Raw genomic sequence first — 24,091 nt, 5'->3', positions numbered from 1 at the left:
AGTGTTAAATTTTCCCTCTGGTAGGCCACACATGCTGCTGCCCAGGACAGAACTGCTAGGTTTAGGTTTTGTTTGTTTGTATTTTTAATGTGATATGGGCTCACTGAGCCTATGGGAAGGTCTTCTGTTCTTGGGCAGTATCATGAGGCCTCATTGTAGCTCCACATTTACCCCATGTATTTAGTTGTACAGTGAGACAGTGACTGGAGGCTCTGCTTAGAAGGGCTGAGTAATGCTCAGGCAGCAGAGCATTAACAGTGCTCAGTGATGCCTCTTCTTCAGACCACCGTCCCCTGGTCTAGTGGCTGTGGGAGGCAGAGGAAGGCAGCGAATGCTCCCCTCACTGTGCTCCCAGAGAGACACCAACATATTGCATTGCCCAACAGCAAGAAGTACAAAGATGGGTAAAGCAGTAGAGCAGACTCAAGAAGGAGATTGTGTATTCCCTTTGTATTATGAGAAGTAAAGGTGTTAGACCATTCGAGACCAGATACCTGAGCATAATTTCCCATCAAGGGTAGGTCTTAATACCTCTTCTTGCCCTGAGATCTGGTTTCAGTACTGGATCTCATAATTTTTTTAATAATCCACTTGAATTTTGAGGTCTGTCTCTGACTGCCCATGGCCTTTGCTTTTGGAGAAATCAGCTGTCCAAAATAGTTATGTCCTTTAACTGTCTTTGAACTTAGAAGCTTCCTTTGGAAGTTCTGGAAAATGTGCATTTCAGCTGAGTAGTTCCAGTATTCTTTAAAGAAAGGGTTTGGAAGCAACTTCTGTGTGTGTCAGTGCCAAGATCTATTGGTTGCTCTAAGAAAAGCCCCTATCGCAAACTAAAAGTCCTTTAGTAGTTGATGCTTGTTTATAGGTTTATTTCAGCAGATACAAAGGCATGCATTTAAAAAATATAAATATCTTCCTGAGTCAGCAAGACAACTATAACCTATGTTACTTGGCATTTCTTTAAAGTGCTTCAAAATCTCAAATATGAAACTGAAGTCCAAGAATATCTTAATTCAGTGCCATTGATTGTAATGCAATTTAACTTACCTTGCTTTATATTGTTTTTAATGTGCATTGGGGCCAGAAAAAAAAAAACTGATACAAATTTTTTGCCTTCCAAGGAACGAGATGGCTTTGGAAATCTGGCTGTCGCCCGAGGAAGAGGTCGTGGCCGTGGGGACTGGAGCGTTGGAACACCTGGGGGGATGCAGGAAATAACCTACACAGTGCCAGCCGATAAGTGTGGTCTCGTTATAGGCAAAGGTGAGTCTGGTGCCACTAAATACTAGAGCTTGCCATCTTTTTCTCTTGGGATGGTTGCGTTCTTGCTGCCTGACAGTGAAGCTTTGGAGTTTTCTGTAATTGCAGGTATTTAGTGGCCGGTGAATGCAGCATAGGAATAAGCTATAAGAGCTTGCGGCTGTCTTCTTTGTGGTGCTCTCACTCATAATTGTACTCTCCAGGCCCTTGTTCACAATATGTAAGAGAGACTCTTCATGCAGAGCTGTCAAGTAAGCTTGTTATAACAAGCAGCTGGCTGAGAAAAGGCAGGTTCATTTGTGGATTCTTTTTATATAGAATTCGTTTAAAGGACAGTTTATCAGGGACAAGCAGAACCGTCATTTCATCATGCTGGATTTCTCTGAGTGCCATGTGATAAAATGGAAGGTCTCTGAATGTGGTAATAACAGTAGCTGCTTCCAGCCACATATCTGAAGTGTCTGATGAATAAAGTGAAGTAGCAGGATTTGTCTGTGTCTGAGCCTGTCGCAGAGCAGGCTGGTACACCTCGTCTCACTCACATGAGTGTGTTTGCTGCCATGGAGGCCCCTTGGCTGCCTTAGCCGTTGAATCTCTCCATGCTAGGGAGATGGGCAAGGAGTCATCTGGCCTTCCTCTTAAAAACCAGTACACCCCCAAGACAGTTGTGAGCGTCGGCAGCAATCTCAATTTGTCATAGAGCATGAGCTACGCATTGGGTAATGGCAGTACTTAAATTAGAGCCAGGAATGGAAGAGTTCTATTGCTTTGAATTGTTGCGGAGCTTCTGAGTTAGTACACTGACCTGTCAAAGGAGTTGTATTTAATTTTTCTATCTGCTTATTTCAGAAAGAATGACATATGCCTTAACTAGTATTTAAGTAATCACAGTTGGCTTTTAGCCTCAGCAGAGCTGAGGTGGATAGAATAGGAACAGATTAGCTACAGCATTAAAGGAGCCAGAGACCTGAGGGCATTGTGCCATGTTTCAGTGACATTTAGTTTCCTGCCGACCTGTTGGACAGGAGTGAGCTTGCAATGAAACGTGTTGTGGCCTCTTTCCCCTTCTGCGCAACCCTGCTGCATCTCACTTGTTCCTTTCCATGTGTCCGGCCCCTGTGGCAACCTGAACTGCTGCCTTATTGCATGACAAGGGACACAGATATGGGACACAGGCATGTCAGTGGTGTATCTGCAATTATTTTGAGATGTTTTTCTTTGCTGTAAACCTGTTCACAAACCTGAAAACTTTTTTCAATGAGAAAACACACCTGCTCTCCCCATTATGCAGAAATTGCAGGGCAGTTGTGCTTGATCTCACTGAACAGTCCAGTTGGGCAAAAGGTCAAGTAAAGCAAATTTTAAGCCCACAAGTGAGAGTTATATGTATGGAAAAATCAAATTATAATGAAACTTTATTGCTGTATCCATTAGTCATCCTTAATAAAGGATCAGAAAAGGTCACTTATTGTTCAGGAGTGCACTGAAGTGGAGCATTTGTGACTCTGAGCACTGTGTGCTGAAGAGATAAATGCAGGTAGCGGAGTTGGATGTCCTAGCATTCAAGTGCAAGGCCTGGCACAGGCTCACTGTGGGGGTGGAGGGTAGCTTTTTACCTTTGTTTCCACAACAGCAAAACAGGGATTCTTACTCGGCCAGATCAGAAGCTTTCTGGAGTGATTAATTACTAGTTGTATGGTGATTTGAGTGCTTGTAGCTTTGTAATACCACCTTGTAATCGGTGTTCTTACAGTGCCTGTGCTCTTAGTCTGTTGCAGCCTTCATTTTTTGTCAAGTGAGTGATGGCTGTAGCATTGCCTTTTGGGGCCTGGACCAGGGTGGATGTACCACACTCACCATATGTTCGTGCGAGACACCTGATTCTCTGATTTCCTCTCCCCCTGCCTGTGGGGCAGTGTAGGGGAGAGGGAGGATGTTAGTGGGGTTTTTTTTGTAACAGTGACCAATTGTAAAACCTTTGCTCCCCCCTTTTAGTTTCTGAGTAGTTTTCAGGGTTGGGGTTTTTTTTGCTTGCTCTTGAGCCTTCCCCACCCCCACCCCCGTGATATAGGGCTTGTCTGCTAGCCTTGTCTGTAAAATCTGGTCGAGTCCTCTAGGCATGTGTAACTCGGTCTCCGTGGTTAGTACCCAAGCAATGGGTATCTTGGCTTCCAGGTGTATGTAGTGTATGTGATGTGGCCAGGTAACTGCTGCTGTGCTTCTAGCTCCATGTAACCACTCAAGAAAGGGGAAAAGAGGGAGCTGGGAAGTTTCTCAGCTCAATTTCTGCAGCATATTTCATAGAGCATCCTGGAGCCTTTTCTCCTGGGCACCACTTCTCAGCTTGGGAGTGTGAGCCTTTATGAGCTGATAAGAAGTGCTCGGCTCCCTGCAAATCATGTGTGTAGTTTTTTCTTCTAGAGGGTGGGTAGGTGCAGCTTTTCTTTTCTGAAAGACTCGAGGAAGGGTGGAGACGAGCGCCATACACATGTCAAGCGCTTCCTCTGTTTGGTGGTGCTTGGAAACAAACCGCAGCCTCTCTGGGCCCCCGCTGGATTTCCATGATAAATACAGCAATATTGACAGATAACGTGGCTGGCCTGGCTCTTGTCAGCTCTGCCTTTTAGCAGGTTTGATTAATTGCTTTACGATTTCACGTCCAGCTGGGGGGCCACTCTTGGATCTTGGATCACTTCTGCCCCCCATCAGGTTGAAGAATGGAGCGGGCTGCTGAATGTGTCTATAGACAGCCACCATGTGCCGAGCGGGTCTCCTCATTATGGGGGAAGATGAACTCCTTCCGGCACCGTGCAGCATCATTTGACTGCGTCACTTCATTTGCATGCTCCGGAGGCTGAATTGGGATCGCTTGGATGGGAGGGAGCGCTTTGGCATGTACCAGACTGGAGGGTAAGGAAGGAGAAGGGCACCAAGTCCTGGTACAGGAGTAGGAGCTTGCAGCCCCTGGCCAAACCCGGAGAGCCAACTAACTTGATCCTGCAGTATGGTCTAGGAGAGGGCTGATGTGGAGACAGTCCCAGCAACTAGCAGATTGGTGCTGAATGCTAAATGGAGAAATTATTTCAAATGTATATTCTCCTTGCTTGCGCTTTGAGAAAGCTTTGATATTTTTTTTAATCGCTTTTCGGAAGGAGAAACCTAGTCTGCTGTTCAAGTAGCACCTGTGGTTATGCCTCTGTCACCCAGCAAAGAAGCTCTTCCACCCCTTCATGATCCAAGGGTCCTGTGTTCTCATGAAGCTGATGAAATGGCTGTTGATTCAGATCTCACCTCAATATGTTAAAAGCAGAGCTTCAGATAAGTCTGCATCAGACAAAAGCGTTAGATAAAAAAAAGCTTCTTGGTTTTGAAACTTCATCTTGCTGCTTTCCCGTGCTTGACTGAAAATAAGTGGCTTGGCTTTTGGCTGCCCAGCACAATTGCTGTTGTCTGCCCAGGGATGTGACACGATTATCTTTTGTTAAATGCATCTTCAAAAATTCATTTAGAAAGAGTTAATTGCCCTTTGGCAACTTTTCCTCCTCCCTTTCCCAAGAAGGCTTTAAAATGTTAAAAAGGTCATGAGTCCATTACAATGAAATGAACAAGTGTCTGCAATGTCCACAGTTTGTTTTGAAGTTGTGCTGGATGTATAGGGATGGAAATGCAAGCAAAATTGAGGAGGTTATATTCTGGAAGACTCTTTTTAATTGAAACCAAACAAAAATATCCAGTTAGTTTCCTGCACTCTTTCCTGCTTGCTGTATGTCCTGTTGGCTGGTGATTCTTGGTTTGTGATTTAAAAGTTGTAAAACCCCTTCCTTCCCTGCACCCCCTAATTTCTCCAGTTGAGTGGAGCTAGTCTGTAAGTTGTGTGAGCTTCCAAAAGAATAATTGAACCATTGTAACATTGGCTGAGGCTTTTGTTAAGCAAATTTCATTAAGAGACTGGGACCTAGCAGGTCTTCAGGAAACCAGATCCACTTTGGCTGGCCCTGCTGCATCCTGCTTGAAGCATTCCTGTGCTCTGGCGTATCCAGATGGCAAACCAGCCAGCTATGTTCACTGCATGCACAACTAACTCTGAAATAGTGGAAAACTGCCTGGAATCCTGCACTGCTGCAGTTGTGTGGTGGGATGTGTACACTGCGGAGTGAATAGGAAGTGTTAAGCGGAGGTTTCTTTAAGGGAATAAGCTATTGCACAGCACGTGGTTGTGAGAAAGCTTAAGCTTAAGCTTTGTTTTTAAGCTACAAGGTATGTGGCTAGTGGAATGAAATGTCTAGTGATGGAGAGAAAAAAGCCTTATGGAAGAAAGAAAAAAGATGTTTCAATTGCAGGTGACTTCCTCTTCTTGAGGATTATGAACAGCTGTGAATTAACACAAGAATTCAGTCAGTACAGTTTTTGCATCTGATTTGTCAAAGTGTATGTCGGTCATGCTGCATTTTGTTGGGAGCCCAGCAATGTGCACACAGGGGGACTATGTATTCTTAAAACAGCACTATCCATGACCTGAAAGAACATTGCAGTAGCTCATGGTTTCAGGTCATGCTTATGAGGGAGTTTAAAGGAGCAACATGAGCTCAGGTACTGTGGTTTCTTGTGCTGCTGCCATCCTCAGCCCACCTCCCTTGAGGCACACAGATGGTAATTGAATCTATATTCCATTACCAGAGCCTGATTTTGTTATGCTTTTATGGAAAAAGATTCTGAATGTTGTCTTATGTCTTTGGTTTTCTTTTCTTCAGGTGGTGAGAACATCAAGAGCATAAATCAGCAGTCAGGAGCCCATGTTGAGCTCCAGAGAAACCCGCCTCCGAACACAGACCCTGGTGTACGAATATTCACAATCAGAGGAGTTCCCCAGCAAATCGAACTCGCTAGACATCTCATAGATGAGAAAGTTGGTGTAAGTCCTGTCTCTGTTGATCTTGGTCTGTCCTTTCAGATGTGGTGGTTTCATTCTTGGGTATGTGTAGGCCTGGACTTACAGGATGGCATTACATTATTTAGCTTCAAAACCACTTGCCTGTTGGCAGCTGTCTTGTACTTTGATAACTCCAGCATCCAGTGAACCAATTTTTGCTGTGGTCCCAAAAGGGATCTGACTCTTTGCTGACGTAATCATGGGTAGTGTGCAGAGGGGGAAGAACAGCAATAATAAGGTATGAGAAGGCTGTCAAAGGAGATTATTTAAAGGGAAGACAATAGTGTCAGTACATAAGAGTGACACAATCCTGGCATCATCACACTGACAGTAACACTCGTCTCCTTGCTTCAGTAAACCCAGGATGACTCTTATCTTCCACTTAATGCAGTGCTGTGGTATTGGGGCTTAATAATGTCAAGCTGGAGTACTACTGAAGGGGGAGACTTGGGTAAAACAAAGTATGGAAAATACTGAACTGGGGCATGGTAAAGCTGAAAAGCAACCTTTTACGCTGAATTGCCTGAGAGGAGAAGGCTTGATACCAACCTCAGGATCCAAGCTATTCAAAGGAAAACTTCCAACTGTGCTGGAGCCCTGTTTAGCCCCTTTGTGGGCTGACCGGAGTTGCTTTTGAAGCTGAGCTGCTGGAGCATGCTGACAGTCCTGAGAACTTCATCCTTGGAGAAGTATTCACTTCCTTCAGGTGCTGGGGTTTAGTGGAATGTGTCCCAGGCTGTCTTCTGCCCTTTCTTACTGCTCATACTAGCTGCCTTCGCCCTGTGCTTAGATCTGGCATTAAATATTTGTGGATTCTGTGACAGGGTACCAGCATGGGTGGACCTGGAGGATTTGGTCAAAGTCCGTTCAGTCAAGCACCCGCTACGCCTCATCAAAAGTAAGCTTCTCCTTCTCATCACAGATGGGCTGTGGGGAATGGTTGGGAGCTATAAAAGCATTGGGAGGAGGGTTGAGGGCCCTGAAGGTGTAATGTTTAACTGGAGCCTTTTGAAGATTGAGCATTCAGAAGCAGGAAGCAAGTGAGATGAAACCTTTAAGCTTGACTGCAGGAAGGACTTTAACTATTAAACTATAAATAAGGTAGGTGTTGGCATCTCCAAAATTCCTGCCTCTAGTGCAGTGAGAGCATGGGAAGAAGCTTGATCTGCATAGATCACAGGGAGTGCAGTTCAGTAGGATGTATCTTCATCTTGGCTTCATGAACAGACCAGTATCAAAACAGTCAGTAGTCACATCTACACAGCACTTCCTTTTGTTCCCGTGTTCACCTGTTTGCTCAGCAGTTGCTGACTATAAGTAACAATTTTGCTTATGTCGGTGACATGTATATGACCTGTTAACTGTTTTATTGTCTACTTCAGCAAGCCTTTTTGTCCCCTGCAGTGGTCCTCAGGCGTTCATGACGCAAGGTTGGGGCAGTACCTACCAGACGTGGCAGCAGCCTGGACAGCAAGTCCCAAGTAAGTGTCCAGGGCCTGGGCTGGAGAAGGGCTGGTGTTCCCTTTGCAATTGCTGCTTTGTGCCTGCAAAACACAGCTTCACCCGTGAGACCACTTGTGTGAAAACAGCAAAATAATTTCCTGAGCAGAAGAGATGTGTGGAGGCATGCTATGGTGTTTCAGCTCAGAATAAGCTGATGTCCATTGAAAACTGTGATGCTTTTTTGTGTGCTTAAGTGCTTACTGCCTGTTTCTGCTCTCTTTGTGTAGAAACTTGGTCCTCACTGTCTGTTCCTCTCTAACAAAAATGCTTCTGCCTGACTCTCTTCGGCACAGTCAAGCACTTGCCAGCTCCCCTTCCCACCAACAGGCACGCTGTGTCTGATGGCGAGCCCTCCCATCCCTTTGTTCTTGACCTTATCAGTTCTTGCTTATTTTCTTTTTTAAATGTTCCTTATGAACTCTTCTCACTCTTCAACTTCCAATCTAATGGAAAGACTAGGAAGAGATGCAGAAAATGAAAGAAAGGATAGACAGGGCTTCTATCTTGGTTCATCCACACTGCCCGCAGTAGTGTTCCCTTGTCTCCTTTTTGGAGTTGATGAGAACTGCTCATCCTCCACAGTGCTAAATGCTCATAATGAGGCCAGCAGGATAACCAGCTTTCAAGTAAGTAATAATAAAAAAATAATGTCCTTTAGTCATGAGTTCAAAAACTGAACCCAGATCACCCCTACTGCTGCGCTTTCCAGTTCAGGCCACCAGCACTGAGTCAGGCTGGCTGTTATTCTTCAAGGTTTGAAGTGTTGTTTCTTCCTAAAACCCTGTTTGGTCAGGTTGGAATGGGGCATCCCCCTTTTCAGAATGACTGAAGCAGTAAAAGCTAGTGGTAATGCTGGTATAACTGCCTTATCTTGTGTCTTCAGCAGCCAGAGTAGTGGTTTGCCCTAAAGAGAGCAGATTCATAGTCTGCTTGGTAATCTCAAAGGTCATGTGATGGTCAGTAATGTCCGACACACGCTTTTCAACCACAATTTTTCAGGAAGTAAAAATTTTTTAATGGCCTGGTCTTGTGAAAACTAAACCTAAGCACCAAAAAGGGTGGGGGGGTGGGTGTAATTTTAAAGGGGCTTAATGACAGGTGCTTTTCAGTGCAAAGGCTGATCTAGTGATGAAGTAGATTATTAACTTCAGTATAAATTCCTGCTCTTTGAGATGCCTGAGGTAGAGGAAACGTTGGAGGAGCAATGCCTACAATTGCACTTTTGATTCCCTGTTAACAGTAATCACGTTTTAGTGTTTATGGAATTGTGCATGGGTGAAATCTGGAAATCCTCAATGCTGCATTGTTAACTTAGTGCACTTCTAAAATGAGTGCTACAGTAGGACGTTAGGAACCCTGCATGGCAAGTGTGTGTTACACTTTGGAAAAATGCCTCTGGAAGAGTCCTGCTCCTCAGCAATTACAGTCTAAAAATCGTGAGTTTTCCTTTGAGCTCTAGGGACTTGTAGAATGTCAGTAGTTGTTCTGTTTTCAAGATGGCAAAATGCAATGGTGGGCTTGGAAGGACTTTTTTTTTTTTTTTTTTTGTCCAGGAGTGGAATGGTATGGTACTGAAGAAGGGTATTTTCCCACTAGCTTGTTTTATAGGAAAAACTTAATCCAGTCCTTTTCTGTGCACCCACAAGAGCGCAGTGCTTCCCTGAGCTTTGGGAAGCAGAGGAGTCAGTGCAGCAGGGAAAGCTCTACAAAAAATGTGATTTTTATCTTCCCATAAAGCCTTTGAATAAATGCTTATGAAGTGTGCATTGCCATTTGCCTTGCAAGATGCCTTCAAAAACTCACCTTAGTAACATATCTTCTTTCTCACCTCCCTGAAACATCCTCTTACCCTGCCCACCAGCCACTGGGAGGGGAAAGAATCTCCCTTCCTGCAGCATATAGTCATCTCTCAAGCTCACACCTCCTGGCTTTGGAGCCTAGTATAAGAAGCACAGACCCTTTGAATCCCCTGATGACTGGTAGTGCAGTGTGTATTCCAGTGATTACTGCTTTGCAATGAGTTTGTCGAGTTTCTGGTGGCTCGCAAGACCAGTGAAGCCTCCTGCCTTGCCATTATCTTTCCCCTGTATGAGTGTAATACCACAAGGCTGTGTTTTGGGGGCAGATACTTGATTTCTGCTGTTGAACCTGATGGAAAATGTTGGCTTTCTAGTTCCATGTCTACTTAGGATCCTTCGTGTTCCTGTTTGTAGGCAGACACACTGAAGTCAGTCTTGGTAAGGAGAGAGGACAGACAAGATAATGCTGTGCTTTAAGCAGCCGTCACTGCTTTCTCCTGCTGCAGATCACAGTGGCACCCAGTCAGGCCAGGTGTTCACCAAGGCGTGGGAGGATTATTATAGGAAACTAGGTAAATACCTGCTTTTGCACTTTAAGTTTTAATTTGAAAACAGTCTTGTGAAGGGTCCCTTCCCCGAGTGCTGCAGTCTGTTTGTTCGCAGCTCTGCTAGCCCTGTCAAAGGGCCGGCTGAGTCCTTCTCTGAGCAGGCTTCCTAGGGACAGGCTCGAGAGTGCCCTCCTTGAGGGAGGAGGGGCAGACCCCCACCCCCTACACATGTATTTAGATTTTAATTACTTCCCCCATCTTAAATAAATTAACTGGCTGGGGAAACATTTTGCTGTGAAATGCATTTAGCTGCGTGTCCTTTCAGCCTGCTGCGGACTGTAATTCTCCCAGAAGAAAAGGCATTGAAGGAGGTCCTTTGTTGGCATTAGCAGGTGGACAGTTGAGGCAGCCTTGACCTCTGCCAGAAAAGGTCCTGACTTGTAGCGTTGGTCAAGTCTTTTAACCCGCTTTTATGCCCCTGGACAGGACACTGCTGCCCTGTTCCCTCCACCCACTTCACACTTGCAGTGTATTATATTCCCCTTCCCCCCACTTCAAAGCCCCACTTTGGCCGGCGTCGTGGTACACGGAGCACAGGCGGTTGGATGGGCTGGGAAGGGCTCTCCTCCACGTGGATCTCCTCCTCGCCTGCCATCTCTGCCTGTAGTGGCTCACGCTCTCGCTGTGCCTGTCTCTCTCTGCAGTTTTCCAGTTGCCGCTTTCTTTGTTTGCCGTGTGTCTCACTGAAGGCTCTTTGTGACTAAGGGAGGTGCCGGGCATCCCCCCTCTGCACCCAGCTGGCTGGACTCTCCCCTGCAACAGCACTTAGGTCTGCTGGATTGAAGGTGTCTTAGTGTTTCAAAGAGGGGGAGTCTGTGCTAGGTGAAGAATAAGGTTTTGGGGTCTGCAAGGTCTCTCTCCGTGCAGATGGGAGTCTGCAGACCACGCCGCAGAGCCACTCGTGGCCATTAGGAGGGTGTCGTGGATGCCCCTGGATGATGTGTGGGGTGTGGTGCTGAGGGCAGGTGGAGCTGTCTGGGCTTTGTGCAGGGCCCATGGCTCCCTTCCGAGGACTCTGAAGACTTCTTGTGAAGCTCCCTCCTGAGGACTCTGCAGCCAGCAGCAGTTTGGCTGCCCCGGAGCTGTGTGCTGGGCAGATGGTACGCTGCAGGCTCATGTGTGGGCATGTTGTACGGGTAGACACCACTCACCGGGGCTCCTTCAGACATGCTCTGCTGGTGAGAGTGCGAGTGAAGGATGCAGACACCTGAAAACCAAGTGAGATGACTCAAAGGTTGGTCATTTCCTTGGCAGCTCCATGGCTGGTGGTCGAGGTGACAGGTGTCAGTTGTGTCAGGGGGTTGAAGGCTCCATCCCTGTGCTAGGTGGGAGTGGACTGAGAGCCAAGGGTGGTTGATGCACAAACTGAGCAGCTCCCAGCCAATGTGCTTTGGCTTGAGCGGCTTCCAGCGGCGGGGAGACTTGGCTTAATGCCCTTTAGCAGGGCACACGTGAGAGGAAATCAGGAACTTGAGCTCTTCCTCAGCTTTCCCTGAACTGAAGACGCCCAACATTGTAGAAAGGTGGAAGCTGAAGCGTGAAGTCTGGGCAACTGAGGTAGATCCAGGGCCTGTCGAGTGGAAAGGTAGATGTCACTGGCTGGAAATTGTCACCTATTCCGTATTGACGTGCCCCTTGTTGTCATCTTTGCACAGGCCAACAGAGCCAGCAGCAGAACAGCCATCCCGATTACAGCAAAGCATGGGAGGAGTATTTCAAAAAACAGAGTGAGTGAAACAGGGTTATTGGAGATGAATCAACTCTTATAAACAGAGTTAACTCTAATCCGATGACTTGCGTCTCCATCCCCTGCCATTATTAGCTTCCAGTCCTCTACAAAACCCCTTTGGTCCTCTCCTGTTGGTGATGGTGCATGTAGTTCTCCCGCTGAAAGCTCTCAAGTCGTGCTGTTGTGCCTCGGGAGAGGTGCTCCCATGGAACCACAGTAGACCTCGTGCCCGCGCTGGCAGTTGGCCTGCCTGCGGAAACATAGCACACAAGAAGAACGGATGCTAACAAAAAGCAGAAAGCCAACGCTGGGTTGTTGAGAGGGTAGGAGAGCTCTTGCACATGGGGATTAACGTGGGCCTGGCTTTCTCCACTGTGTTAAGAAGCGCATGATGCCGACTTCTGGATTTGCATTTGACACCGTGCTGCTGGAGCCTGTGGGCCGAGGATGAAGGGTGCTGGCTGTCAGACTGTCCCAGCAGCCGCAGGAATGGTCTCGTAACGCTTTCTGGCTGCTGTTGGCTTGTCACTTGCAAGCCAGCACAAAGCTTGTTGTGTCATATCCAAAGAGCAGATAGCCGGTGTTGCTCTTTCAGATGCCTGCAGCTGTTGGAAGGGGGCTGGCTCTTCTTTAAGCTTTACAAAAGGAGATCCTAAGCCTGGGCTTGGTCTTACTGAACTGCTCATCTCCCCCTTTTCCCTTCTTTTTCTCCAGGTCATGCTGCCAGTGCTGCTTCTCAGGCAAGTTCCCAGCCGGATTACACGATGGCTTGGGCAGAGTATTACAGACAGCAGGCTGCCTACTACGGGCAGACACTAGGGCAGGCTCAGGCCCACAGCCAGGTGTGTATTCACGTCTCATGAGTCCCGCTGCATTCTCCCTTGGGGAACTGGGTACAATGGCCTTGCCGTGGTGTGAGGGCTCTGCTTTGGGTTCACATGGAGAAGCAAAGAGATATTTTGTGGCTGAGGAAGCGATCATAGAAGTGAGAAATTTCTCGCTGCTCCCTGTCGTGGTGTTTCAATGCCAGAGTCTTACTTCCCTGTACAGGATGAGGGTTTTTTGGGGAGAGAACTGGGAGGTTATTTGTTTCTCCTGGCAGCCTTTCCTTATAACCCCCAGGCTGTTTTGTGGCTGTGGGGAATTGGAAGTAAAAGGAATGATGGAGCCAGGCTGGCGTGGCAGTCGCACGGTCCAGGACCGTGTGTGCAGACTTTGCCTTTTCTCCTGTAAGCTTTGTGCTAGGGCCGAAGCTCTGCGCTGGCCCGGGGAGGGAGCACCCTGTCCTGAAAGGGAGCGGGAAGCTGTTGAAAAATAATTTGGATTAACCAGCTGCCAAGTAAAATCTCACCTCAGCTGTCACTCAGACCTCCGGAGGGTTGTGTGGGATTTATCCTGATGGTACCCACAGGGCTTTCCTGAGCGCTGGGTTTGCGGAGCGAATGGCTTAGCATTTGGCAAAAAGTCCATGCAGAGCACACATCCACCTTTGTGCGATCAGACGCTTCTCCCCACTGAATCCTGTTTTTCCTCTGGCTCTTCGGAGCAGGAGCTGGTCTTGGATGCAGCTGCAGCCTCCCCGCTGCCGCTCTCCGGCACCACCGAGGTCGAGCCGGGCGCAGGAACCGGCGCTTGCCGCGGGCGCTGGCCAAGTGTGACCTAGAAGCGGCGATAAAAGGGAGTTCTCTTCATTCCTCTCTCAAAGTCTGGCCCTCCAGAGAAGAGAGATCTTGTTCGATAAGAGGCACGAACTCCTGGAAGGAGAGCGGAGGGACAGCAGGCGTTAGGGCAGAGAGCTCTCCGATAGCGGCTGGAAGCGTCGTTTGAGGGATAGATGCTGCTCGGCTGGAACGGGGGAGGAGGGCTGCACAGCGCTCAGAATTTGATGCCGCCGAGTAACTTTACCTTTTTTTTCCCCCTCTCTCTCTAGGAGCAGTAGAACAAGGTCCTCGTGGCAATTTTTCTTTTTTTTTTTTTTTTTTTTTTTCTCTTGGAATCATTGTGGAAGCAAACCTTTTTGTAACAGAGGTTTCTAGATTTGCAACATTTTGATGAAGACTTTTCTGTTTGTTTGTGAAACACTAGTTGTAGGATAATCTATACTGAACTTTTCTAAGAATCAGGAACAATTAGTAATGTTACTAAACTTATGGACATGCTGGTAATTTTGTTTCCAAATTTGTAAAAAAAAAAACAAACAAAAACAACAAAACAAAAACTCCGGGATTCTTTTTGGAGAGAAGCCAGAGAATTTGCAGGCACCAAAATGCACCCCAGAGCTGTGACATTTCAACATGTGGCGCTTTTTTGTGTGTTTTTTTCCTTTTAATTTTTCGATCTTTTCTGTTGCAACAGAAAGAGTGGCTTGGAAGTCTTAGGTGGTATGTAACAAATCCTAAAAAGAAAAAAAAAATTTAAACAGTATTTAAATATTCTTAAATATGTAAATTCATTAAATGTTTTACTTCTAATTTCTTGTATCTTGGCTGTCTTTGATTTTATTGCATTTTTTAAAAAACTGAACTATGATATGTATTGTAATTAATTATGTGAATTCTGTATTGAGACAGTTACTGTTTTGCTGTCAGGCAGGTTATGGGCGGGGGGGCGTTTTGTAGGGTTTGTATAATTTCTAGAGTCTAAAGGGGTAATATAAAAACGTGTTAATTTTTTTAGCGATACATTTTTCCATGTCTCCATTGCTAGTTGCATTTATGTATCTAAGACCTCCAAGCTTGTTTAAAAAAAAAAAACCAAAACAAAAAAAAGAAAAAAAAACTTTCCTCTATGCTCTCAGAAATATAAATACTGTTATTTTTAATATTAAAATGAATCTGCTATTAGTACCTTTAACAAACACTGTGGAACATAAAACCATATAAAAGGTAGTAACTATTTTTTAATTCCAAGGTGTTTTTTGCTTTTTCATTTCTTTTAAATATTTTCTTATCTAATATTTGTCAAATTACCTAGAGAAATAAATGAATCTAGTATTAACCACAGTATGCGCTAAATAATTTTGATTTAATAAAAGGGATAATATGATTTCCAATGTTTACTGTAGTGTTTCTTGTACAGATAACAGTGTATTTTTAAAGGAAAAACGGAATTGAAGCTATTTTTTCTTGCATTTTTAATTGCCCTGCGGGACATTCCGTTTTGAAATGTACTGAAGTTACTGTTCTTGGGTTCTTTCCTTATTTTTCCTTATGCTTGAAATGTCTAACTATAAAGAAACGCAATTGGATAATGTCGAGCATGGTGTTTTAAAAAAAAAAGTGTTCTTTTTATTTGACTGACAGTTACATTTTACACTCTATATAATAAAATTTCCACAAGGTGTCTTGTGGGCGAAGTATTTCCCGTCTGGTTTACTCCGTTTTCGCTCCCTCCCTTCCCTTGCAGCGAGTCGTGTCCCCCCAGACCCCGCGTCCTCTCGCCTTCCTGCCCCCGCGGTGTCGCCGGAGGAGTCCGGGGTGATCGGTGAAGGCAGCTCGAGCCTTAATTCTAGCGGAACTCTATTGATGTCGCGCCAAAGCGTCTCTTGGCACTGAGGATTCCCACAATAAGGTGCTGTAACTGAAGCTGTTTGGGCCGGGAGGATCTGTTTGATTAAAGGGAAGCTTTCTGTAAGCCAGAAGGGCACGCATCTACAGCTGTATAAATGTTTTATTGCTTGTCGAGGAGGTGGCAGCCCTTGGTTTTAACACTCGGAACTTGTTGCGCTTCCACAACTTTGTCTTTGCGGCTGAATCCATCCAGGAGTTTCCCCGCAATGGGGGCAGCTGGAGCAGGGAGGGAGGGGGACGGGGCTCTGGCCGCTCTCATCTATTAGGTATGTTACGGGGCAGTAACTTGTAGTTGTAGCCAGGCCAAGTTTGAGGAAAGCTCTAGCCCTTTCTTGTAAAAATGTGAGTTTTGTGCTCCTCCAACCTAAAATAGCCCCATCCACCGCCCCCCAGCCAGCTGTAGGGGTTACGGCTGGGGGGAGGGAGGGAGGAAAGAAGATCCCATCTGCAGAGCAGGGAGCGGGAGGCATGTTGAGAGCCGGAAGAAAAGGAGATGTAGCATCTCTAAATATACCTCCAGAGAATCAAGAGAGACAGTGAAAGATGGGATAGTAAAAGCCACTTGGAAAGAGGGGAGAGGGGGGAAAAAATGGCTGGAGGAGGGCATAAAGGCTGCTGATGGGAATTGGGAGCGGGCATTACCGAGAAGACTTCCTTCTAATTCATCTTCCAAGCTCTGTGCCAAAACAGCATTTGGCATGGTTCACAGGGAGCAATTGTGTGATAATGAACCCTAAGGTGTCCCTTAATTGAAGACTGAGTATTACAGATTGTGCCAATAGTCGTAAATGGCACAGGATTGTGGGAGGATGCATTTTCTTAAATGTATCTGTAAGTACAGATTAGTGAGTCTCCCCAGTGAAATACCCGTACTATAAATTATGGAAATATCTCTTTCTGATGCAACCTTTTATTGAGGGGGTGGGGCAGCAAAAGAAATAGTTTGCAAGCCTTTGAAATTTGGCCTGTCATTAAGATGGTGCCTGCAAAGCTGGGTTTTCATCAGCAGTCTGGTGTCCTGCAAGGCTAAAGTGCTTGAAAACGTTCCCAAGTTCAGCAATTTGTTTTCCATTATTGCTGCCTGCCCGGGGCGGAGGGACCGCAGCCATTAAACTTCTTTCTGCTGTGAGTCCGCGATGGGCTGCGGAGGGGCAGGGTGGGAGGCGAGGAGACGCCTTGGCACCTCCACGTTCCTCCGGCCCCGCCGCTGTCCTGGTCCCCGGCTGTCCAGGGCTCCTGGTGGGATGGTCAGTCCCACCCCAGGGCACCCGCTGTCTCGCCCTGGGCTCTGCAGGCAGCTCCTCCCGCCTCCGTTGTACAGCCCAGAGGCCGCCGTGGGGCCTTCAAGCGAAGCCTGTGGTCTCCAAGAGAGGAACCGAGCCTCCTGCGCAGCGCTGGGCAACTTTAATCCCCAAATAAAGTAGATTAAGCACGGACTGCGCCAGGTTTTGACAAAAACAGGCAGGTTTGTCTGCCCCTTGGGCAGAAACTGGATGCTGCAAGGAGCAGGGCAAGTCCCCAAGGTGCCGCATAGGAGCCGGCACATGGGTCGCTTTTGGGGTCTGTGAATGGCAGCAGGGATGGCGCAGCCTTTTCCTCCTCGCGGGGGACCAGCGACCGGCATGGGCCGTGCCCCGGCTGTCAATCCCAGGGAACAGCGAGGAGCTCCCGGGAGGAGACCTTCAGTTTGGGGAACGCTCTCCCTCTGGAGTGAGGGGTTTGGGGATGGAGGACCCGGAATTAAAGGCCATCCCAGGGGCGTGCCCTGGCGGGTGCCCTGGCAGGATGTCCCCGGCTCCTGCTCTTTCTTGTCCTCTACAAATCACGTTCCTTCCTTCAAGCACGATTCCTTTCCCAAGGCCTCAGCTCAGGCACACGATGGCTTCGTCATCCCTGGCATGAATCCATCACGGTTCCATTCAGCAGCGCATCTTTCATGGGGGGACGTGGGCGCCTCGGCCCCGTGTCCCGTGGGTCACCCGGGCTGTGCCCACTGCCCTGCCCTTTGAGCACAGGGACTTATTTCTAAGCAGAAGTTCATTGCGGTCCTTCTGCAAACTATTTCGGAGCAGCAGCCTGAAAAAGCACGTCACGACGGCATCGCGTCGGGTTGGCGATGACCCCGATGCTCTCCCGTGCGCTATACTGGGTGTGCCTCAGCAGGCAAGGGCTATTTTGAGAGCAGAGGGGAGACTTTAAGATCGTCTAAAATACTTTCTTTAATTTTGCATGATTTGAGAACGAACTACATTATGGACATTGCGAGTTAAACCAAAATGCTTATTGAAAGAGACAAGCAGGCATGGGACTTTCTTTTTTTTTTCCTTCCCCAAGTATTAAATATTTAATTGCATTAGAGCAACAGTATATTTACAGTAAGCTGGGTGGGTGACGGGTGGCGTGGCTGGAGGGAGAGCTCGTGGTCTTTAACATGAAGCTTTTTGACACAATGGGGATGCTCGTGAGGTCTCTGCTGCTCCTGCAAACCCCGCCGTGGTCTGTCTCGCTCTCGGCGGGGGTTCAGGGGCTGTTGGTGCTTGCAGGGTTGTGGCGCGGGGCGAGGAATCGGGATCTCACGGCGACAGGTTGTTCCTGTGCAGATAAAGGTGTCGGTGTATCCTGTCAAGCAGCACATGGGTGTTTTATTCTTATAAGGAACTGTTTAGCCTTCCTTTGGCTGGTTTGGAGGGTTTTTCCCTGGATTTGTGAGTGGCAGCGGTGCAGGGTGCCCGTCACAGACTGGGCGTTTCTGCTGGAAAAGACACAAAGGGAATTTTCCACAACTTTTTGTGCTGGGAATCGGCAGAAACCGGGCACTGGGGAACTGCTTACAGGAGGGACGCTGGACCTGGGTGAGGTGAGGATGAGTTGAAACAGCCACAGCTCCCCGGTCGGTTGGCGAGAGGGGACAGAGCCCCCGGGGCCGAGGACAGCGAGGGGGCGGTCACTGAGCCCCATCCTTGTCTCGACGTGACCTCGGCGGGAGGTGAAGGGGGATGGCGGGGAGGGACCATCCGTCCCTGGGACGAGGGGATCGGGATGCCCAGATCCCCCCTGTCACCTCCCTCCGGGTCTGGGGCACCTGGTTTGAGGCAGGTGACCCAAAGGAGCATCTCTGGAGTTGACCGTGGGGGCAGGTACCAACAATCCCCCCAGATTATCTTCCTGCTCTGCCCCTTATCACTTGAGGAAATCCTATTTCAAGGCCACTATAAAGACGCCTCTGATCTTCGCAGAGGCCGGCTTGCTCCCCTTTAATCCTGGCCGGGCCGGGGTGCAGGTGCCGCGGTCTGGGGGGATTAGACGGTCCCTTCCCTTTGTGCGAACCGTCACTCACCGGTGGCCATGCCCCGGCGAGCCGCACCGACCGGCGGGGCTCCTTGTTTCGGCCATTCACTGGGGAATATTAAACCTCGTCGCCGCGGAGTCACTGCACGGGGAGGCCGAGGCTGCTGCTCTGTTTGTTTTGGAGAGAATAGGGCCGGCAAAGGGCAGGAGCCACGGGAGGGCTCATCTCTCCCGCCTGTCCCCGCGGCCGGGGTCACCTGTCTGCAGAGCATCCCTGCTCCCAGCACCCATCCCTGACCTCCGCCTCCTCCTGGGCTCGTCCCTGCCCTTGTCCCTGGCCCTGGGGATGCTGCCCGGCCACAGTCCAAGGAGGCTGGGCTGGACACCTTGGACCCTGGTCCTGCCTGCCTTTAGCTGCCACCTCCCAATGCCGGCTCCTGCAGCCCCCGCATTGCAGCCAGACCGTGGGTACGGAACCGCTGGAGTGGCACGGAGAGCGTGGCGCCATCCCAACCCCCGTGGGGAGCAGAGAGAGGGGCAGGGGCCAGCGACGGGGCTCACATACACCCTCTCATACACCCTTCCAGTGTTTCCCAGCAGCTCGATGAGGGCCCGCAGTGCCGGGGCTGCCTCGGCAGGCGCTGGCATCCAGCCGTCCCATGCCACCAGCTCCGCTCACCGGGCTGCAGCACCGCGGAGGCGGCCGAGGAGTTACTGCCGTGATTTGCCACAATCACGTTTCATTTCAAGACTGCCTGAGCCCCACCAAGCAGTCAGACACAGGTGGGAAGGGGATTTTTTTTATTTCCTCTTTTGTTTGTTTTTGTGCGACGTGACCCCCTCACCAAAATAATCCTGGAAATACTACTTAAAAAAAAAAAGGAAGGAGGGGAAAAAAAACCCAAGAAAGCGAGTGAGAGTGGAGGGGAGAGCACTCAGCATCTCTGCTGGGCTCCGCGGCCTCCCACAGAGTGAAATGGAGGCAAATAATGCCCTAAAGCTCCTTTTCCGAGCAGAGCAATCAGCCCGCCTGGTTCGGAGGGGCTGCAGTGCTCAGCACCGGAGCACTCGCCAGGAGGGTCACGGCTTCACCGCACCAAACCCCCCGTGCCCGGAGCTGCCAGGCACCTGCTGAGGGGCCAGCGCCGCCCCAGGGCACCCCGAACCCTCCCCACTGCTCCAGTCCCTGCCGGAGGACGGCAGGGACAGACAGGCAGCGTGTGGTTGAGAAGGAGACGAGGGTCCGTTCAGCTCCATCCTGTGGATGTGGCACCTCGGGGACCGCCGCTCTCCTCCTTTGTGCCACTGGGGAGGTGGCAGCGCACCCTCTGTGCCACCCACCCGTGTGTGCCCTGTGTCGGCACAGGGATGGGGGACACTGGGTGCTGCCCCAGAGTAAGTGGTGCACCCATGGGACCCTCCCTCGGTGCCCCTGGCCACCTGTGGCCCCATCGGCACATGATGAAGCACCCCAAGCGATGGGGCAGGGGTGAAGCACGGGCCCCAGAGGGATGGGTGGAGGTGCATGGCGGGGGGTTCACCCTACGTGGGGGGACATGGGGACCAGCATCCCCTCATCCCCCCGCACCTCCTGCTCCGTGGCAGCGGCGGTGGGAGCGTTCCGGGCGCAGGTAACATTTGGGCACATTCCCATAACCGAGTGCTGCCAACTGCTGCGGCAGCGGGGCCGGAGCCCCCTCTCCAGCGCTGCTGTTTGCTTTGCAGCCTCCTTAGACCCTATTGAGGCTTTTCAGCTCCGGCCCCTTCAGGGGGTTTAAGTAGGTAAAACCTGAGGAAGAGGCTATTTTCCTCCCTCCCTTTTGAGCCCTGCCTTGTGCCCAAAAGGCCCCCTTGTTTCACGCGTGCCAGTCACCTGGCTGGGCCCCCAGCCCCTTTCTCTCCCAGCCTCCCCTTTCTTTCTCCTTTCTCTCTTTTGACTTTTCCAGGAGCCCTCGCTCTCCAAACGAGCTTCAGATTGGATCCAGATTGAGGTCCCTTTGTCTTTCAAGGGTTGTACTAAGCTAATTAAATGTGATCCCAACAAATAAACGCAGATCTCCCCATTACATTCAGGCCTGCCTTTCAGGCAGCACCGGGCGGCCCCTCGCCCCCGCCCGCTGCGCACAGGGTCCCCCTCATTGAGTCCTGGCCATTGAAAGCACTGCCAGGATTTCTTTTGTGCCGGGGGTCTCCGAGCCCTTTTTCCATCAGAAAAGACCCCCAAACAGCAGCTCGGCCTTTGTGAGTTTGCAAGCAAACGCCAAAGAAAAGCCCCCTGAATGCTTTAATAAATGACACATTTAGCAACTTCGGAGGCGCCTGGCTCCTGCGGCAGCCGCAGGGGTGCAATGATCCCTCCTGCCCCGGTTCCCCCAGCGCCCGCAGGGGTGCAGTGATCCCTCCTGCCGCACTCCTTCCCTCCGGCTGTCGGGGCATTTGCAGCCCGGGGAGGTGCGGGGGACGCGGCCGCAGCACCTGACCGCCTCGGCTCCCAGCCCGGCTCCCGCCGCCGCCCCCCGTCCCCCGGCGCTCGGCGGGGCGCACGGGGCAGGGGATGGGGTCGGCCGCTCCGCGCCGCGCCGGCCCCGCGCACCAGGGCTCCGGGCAGCGGGCAGGGCTTCGCGGGGCGGCCGGGGACGGGGGGCTTTTCAACTCGCACTCCTGGTGTCCCTTCGCCTTCTGTTAGCGCTGGCAAATCCAAAAACGTCTTTAGTGAGACACCCCCACCACCCCGGATCAGGGGCTGCGCTGGACTTTTCTCAGCTCAACTAATATCTTTTTAATTACTTTGGGAGGGGGCAGAGCCCGGCTCTGCCCTAGAGCCTGGATTGCTCCAAACAGATGTTGGGGCAGAGGGAGGGGGATGCTCTTCCCTGCCAGGGGACTTTCTTCTAGAGTTCAAACGAGAGGGGACCTTTCAATCACCGCTAAAAATGTATTTCTCCCCATTGAACAATGGGCTCCTTTCTGCGCCCGGGGGGACTCGGCTGCGATCGCGTTTCTGCTGCCGGGGAGGAGAAACCTCCGGTTTTAGAGCAGGAAAACTCAGCTCCGAAAAGGGCTCTTCCCTGCACCGGTTATTTCGTAGCTCCGCATCCCGTCTGCCTTCACCCCCCCTTACAGAAAAAAAAAAATAAATCGTAATAACGAAGAAATAATAATAATTTATCGGCTGTAGCCGTTCCCCCGCCGCGCACCGGAGCCGCCCGGAGATTCCTTGCGGTAACGCCGGGCAGTTCGCAGGGTGAGAAGAAGCGAATCCCGGCTGCCAGCGGCCCGGGGCAGCGGCGGCTCCGGCCCCGGCGCGTCCCTCAGCGGCGGCCCCACAAGAGTTAAATTTTAAAGCAAATCAAATTCCCATTGGCCACTGTATATTATCTCAGCAGTCTTCATTTGATACCTCTTTAATACAGAAAGGAGCTTTTCAAACCCCTTTTCTCTCTTTTCTCCCCGCCACTCTTTAAGAGCAATAAATGTTCAACTGCAATAACTATAAATCAATCTCCGCTCTGTTCAAATCCTATTCATGCGAAGGGCTGGAAGAGGGGAGAGAGCTCCCCCCTCCCCCCCGCCCCCCAAAAAGCAGCTGCTGGGCTCTAATCTCCTTTCTTGCACTGTCATTCACCCTCATTTTTCCTCCATCACCCCATCCCTGCAATCTTTTCTTGTTTTGCTTTTCTTTTCTCTCTTTGCTGCATTATGATCCCATGTCTCCCCTCATCAGACCCCAACCTTGTCCAGATCCTGACCATCCCCTTGTAGGCTGTGAAAGAAAAGAAGAGTCCATGGATGTCAAATTGGTCTCAAAAAGACCATGAAAGATTGATTTGCTCCACTTTTCTTCTGCCTGACATTATTTCTGAGGGTCCTGAATGGGAAACCAGAAAGTCTGGGACTGGAATAAAGATGTTCTCTCTGTAAGGGGGAGACGGGGGGGAAAAATGCCCATTTACTCCTGGCCCATCAACCCTGCAAAACAGAGCAAAAGAAAAGAGGACTGTGGCTATTCAAAGTCAGACCAATATGTACACCTCCCAACAATATGCCAATATACTGAGGGCTTCTCTATTAACACCCATGAATATTAAAGTGCTCACTAAACGCTCAGAAGGAACTTTGGGAATATACACATGAAAATACAAGCAGCATTGTGCGGGGCTCAGAACAATGGGGCGGCGATAATGGCCCTTCTCTATTAACAGCCATGAATATTAAACTTGTTTCCTCTTAAATGTTAAAAAGGAGGGATAGCTGCGATATTAAAAAAGAGAAACGAGGAGGGGGGGGACACACACCAAAGCACCTTCCTAGGACGGGGAAGAAGCTTTGGGAAACAGCTGGGGATATTTAAAACCACTCAAAAAAATGGAAGGATTTTTTTCCCCACCTTTTTCCAGCCACCCCCCCCGCCCCGAACCCCTCGCACCCCCGAGTCCCCGCAGCCGGGACCGCGGCTGCAGCGCAGCCCGTACGGGAGTCGCGGGGCTTTTAAGAGCATCTTTTTTTTTTTTTTTTTTTTTTTTTTTTTTTGTCCCCGGGATAATTTGAGAGTTGATGTGTTTCCTGTGAAGGGGAAAAAAAGAAAAAAAAAAAAAAAAGAAAAAAAAGAAAAAAGGCAATCCGAGGTGATCGTTTGCCTCGGCGGCCGGAGGAAGACGTGTGTTGTGAAAGCTTTCCACCTGATGCGTTAAATTTAGCAAAGCTGAAATATTCACATGCCGCGTCGGCTGACGGGTCCTATAGCCAAAGTCCAGAAAAACAAAATAAACTTATTTTTACATACATTAAACCCAAACCCAAAGCCTGGCAGGTTATTCACCTCCCCTTTCTAGGGCAGCGCTGCCTCTCTCCGGGCAAACACCCTCAGTAACTGCGGGTTTGGGTTGATTCCTGACATTTGCGCCTTTTCTTGAGTGGATTAATGGGAATAATTGCACCTGGGTTGTAACATCACTTTCGCCAGGCAGCGCTGCCAAGGGGAAGAGCCGCCCGAGCGCCTCACCCTATAAAATACACACCCGGGGCGGGGGGATCTGGCTGTGCCCGGCTCCTTCTCCGGGCAGGGTTTGGACCCCGCGGGGCTGCCCCGGCGTTTGGAGCGCAGCGGCCGGCCTTTGAGTGCTTGAGGAATTTGGGGGCCCATCCTTCCCCCCCCAGCCCTTTTACAGCCCCTCGTCCCCATGAAAATCAAAAGAACAAGGCTAAGGAGAGGGCTCTAAGCTCCGACACAGCAGGATTGTGTTTAAATCCAGGAAAGGTTAACCCTTTGCTGAGCCGGCAAAGCTGCGGGCCCCGAGGGAGGGGAGCACTGAATTTGTGGGGGCCGCTCTAGTGGCACCCTCCGGGGGGACGGGGGGTAGCTCCAGGGGCTCGGCGGGTCGGGGGTGGCAGGGATCCACCGCGGC

General features: G+C 49.7%; 1 protein-coding gene across 5 annotated transcripts in view; it reads left to right on the top strand.

Annotated features, from left to right (window-relative positions):
• Window positions 1-14,874, top strand: part of FUBP3 (far upstream element binding protein 3) — a 40,337-nt gene extending 25,463 nt beyond the window's left edge. For 4 of the 5 annotated variants that reach the window (XM_063353043.1, XM_063353040.1, XM_063353042.1 and 1 more), the window contains 7 exons: window positions 1,122-1,263; window positions 6,012-6,172; window positions 7,015-7,088; window positions 7,595-7,671; window positions 11,756-11,827; window positions 12,544-12,671; window positions 13,760-14,874. In XM_063353043.1, coding sequence (XP_063209113.1) covers window positions 1,122-1,263; window positions 6,012-6,172; window positions 7,015-7,088; window positions 7,595-7,671; window positions 11,756-11,827; window positions 12,544-12,671; window positions 13,760-13,768 — 663 coding nt within the window. In that variant the 3' untranslated portion in view covers window positions 13,769-14,874. The remainder of the gene's footprint in view (window positions 1-1,121; window positions 1,264-6,011; window positions 6,173-7,014; window positions 7,089-7,594; window positions 7,672-11,755; window positions 11,828-12,543; window positions 12,672-13,759) is intronic. The other variant, XM_063353041.1, reaches the window with a different exon arrangement.
• The last annotated feature ends 9,217 nt before the right edge of the window (window positions 14,875-24,091 follow it).

This window comes from Chroicocephalus ridibundus, chromosome 15 (assembly GCF_963924245.1).
Source record: "Chroicocephalus ridibundus chromosome 15, bChrRid1.1, whole genome shotgun sequence".
In the NCBI taxonomy this organism is placed as follows: Eukaryota; Metazoa; Chordata; class Aves; order Charadriiformes; family Laridae; genus Chroicocephalus; species Chroicocephalus ridibundus.
The sequence above is the reverse complement of the archived record's forward strand: the minus strand, read 5'-3'. Positions and strand labels throughout refer to the sequence as shown.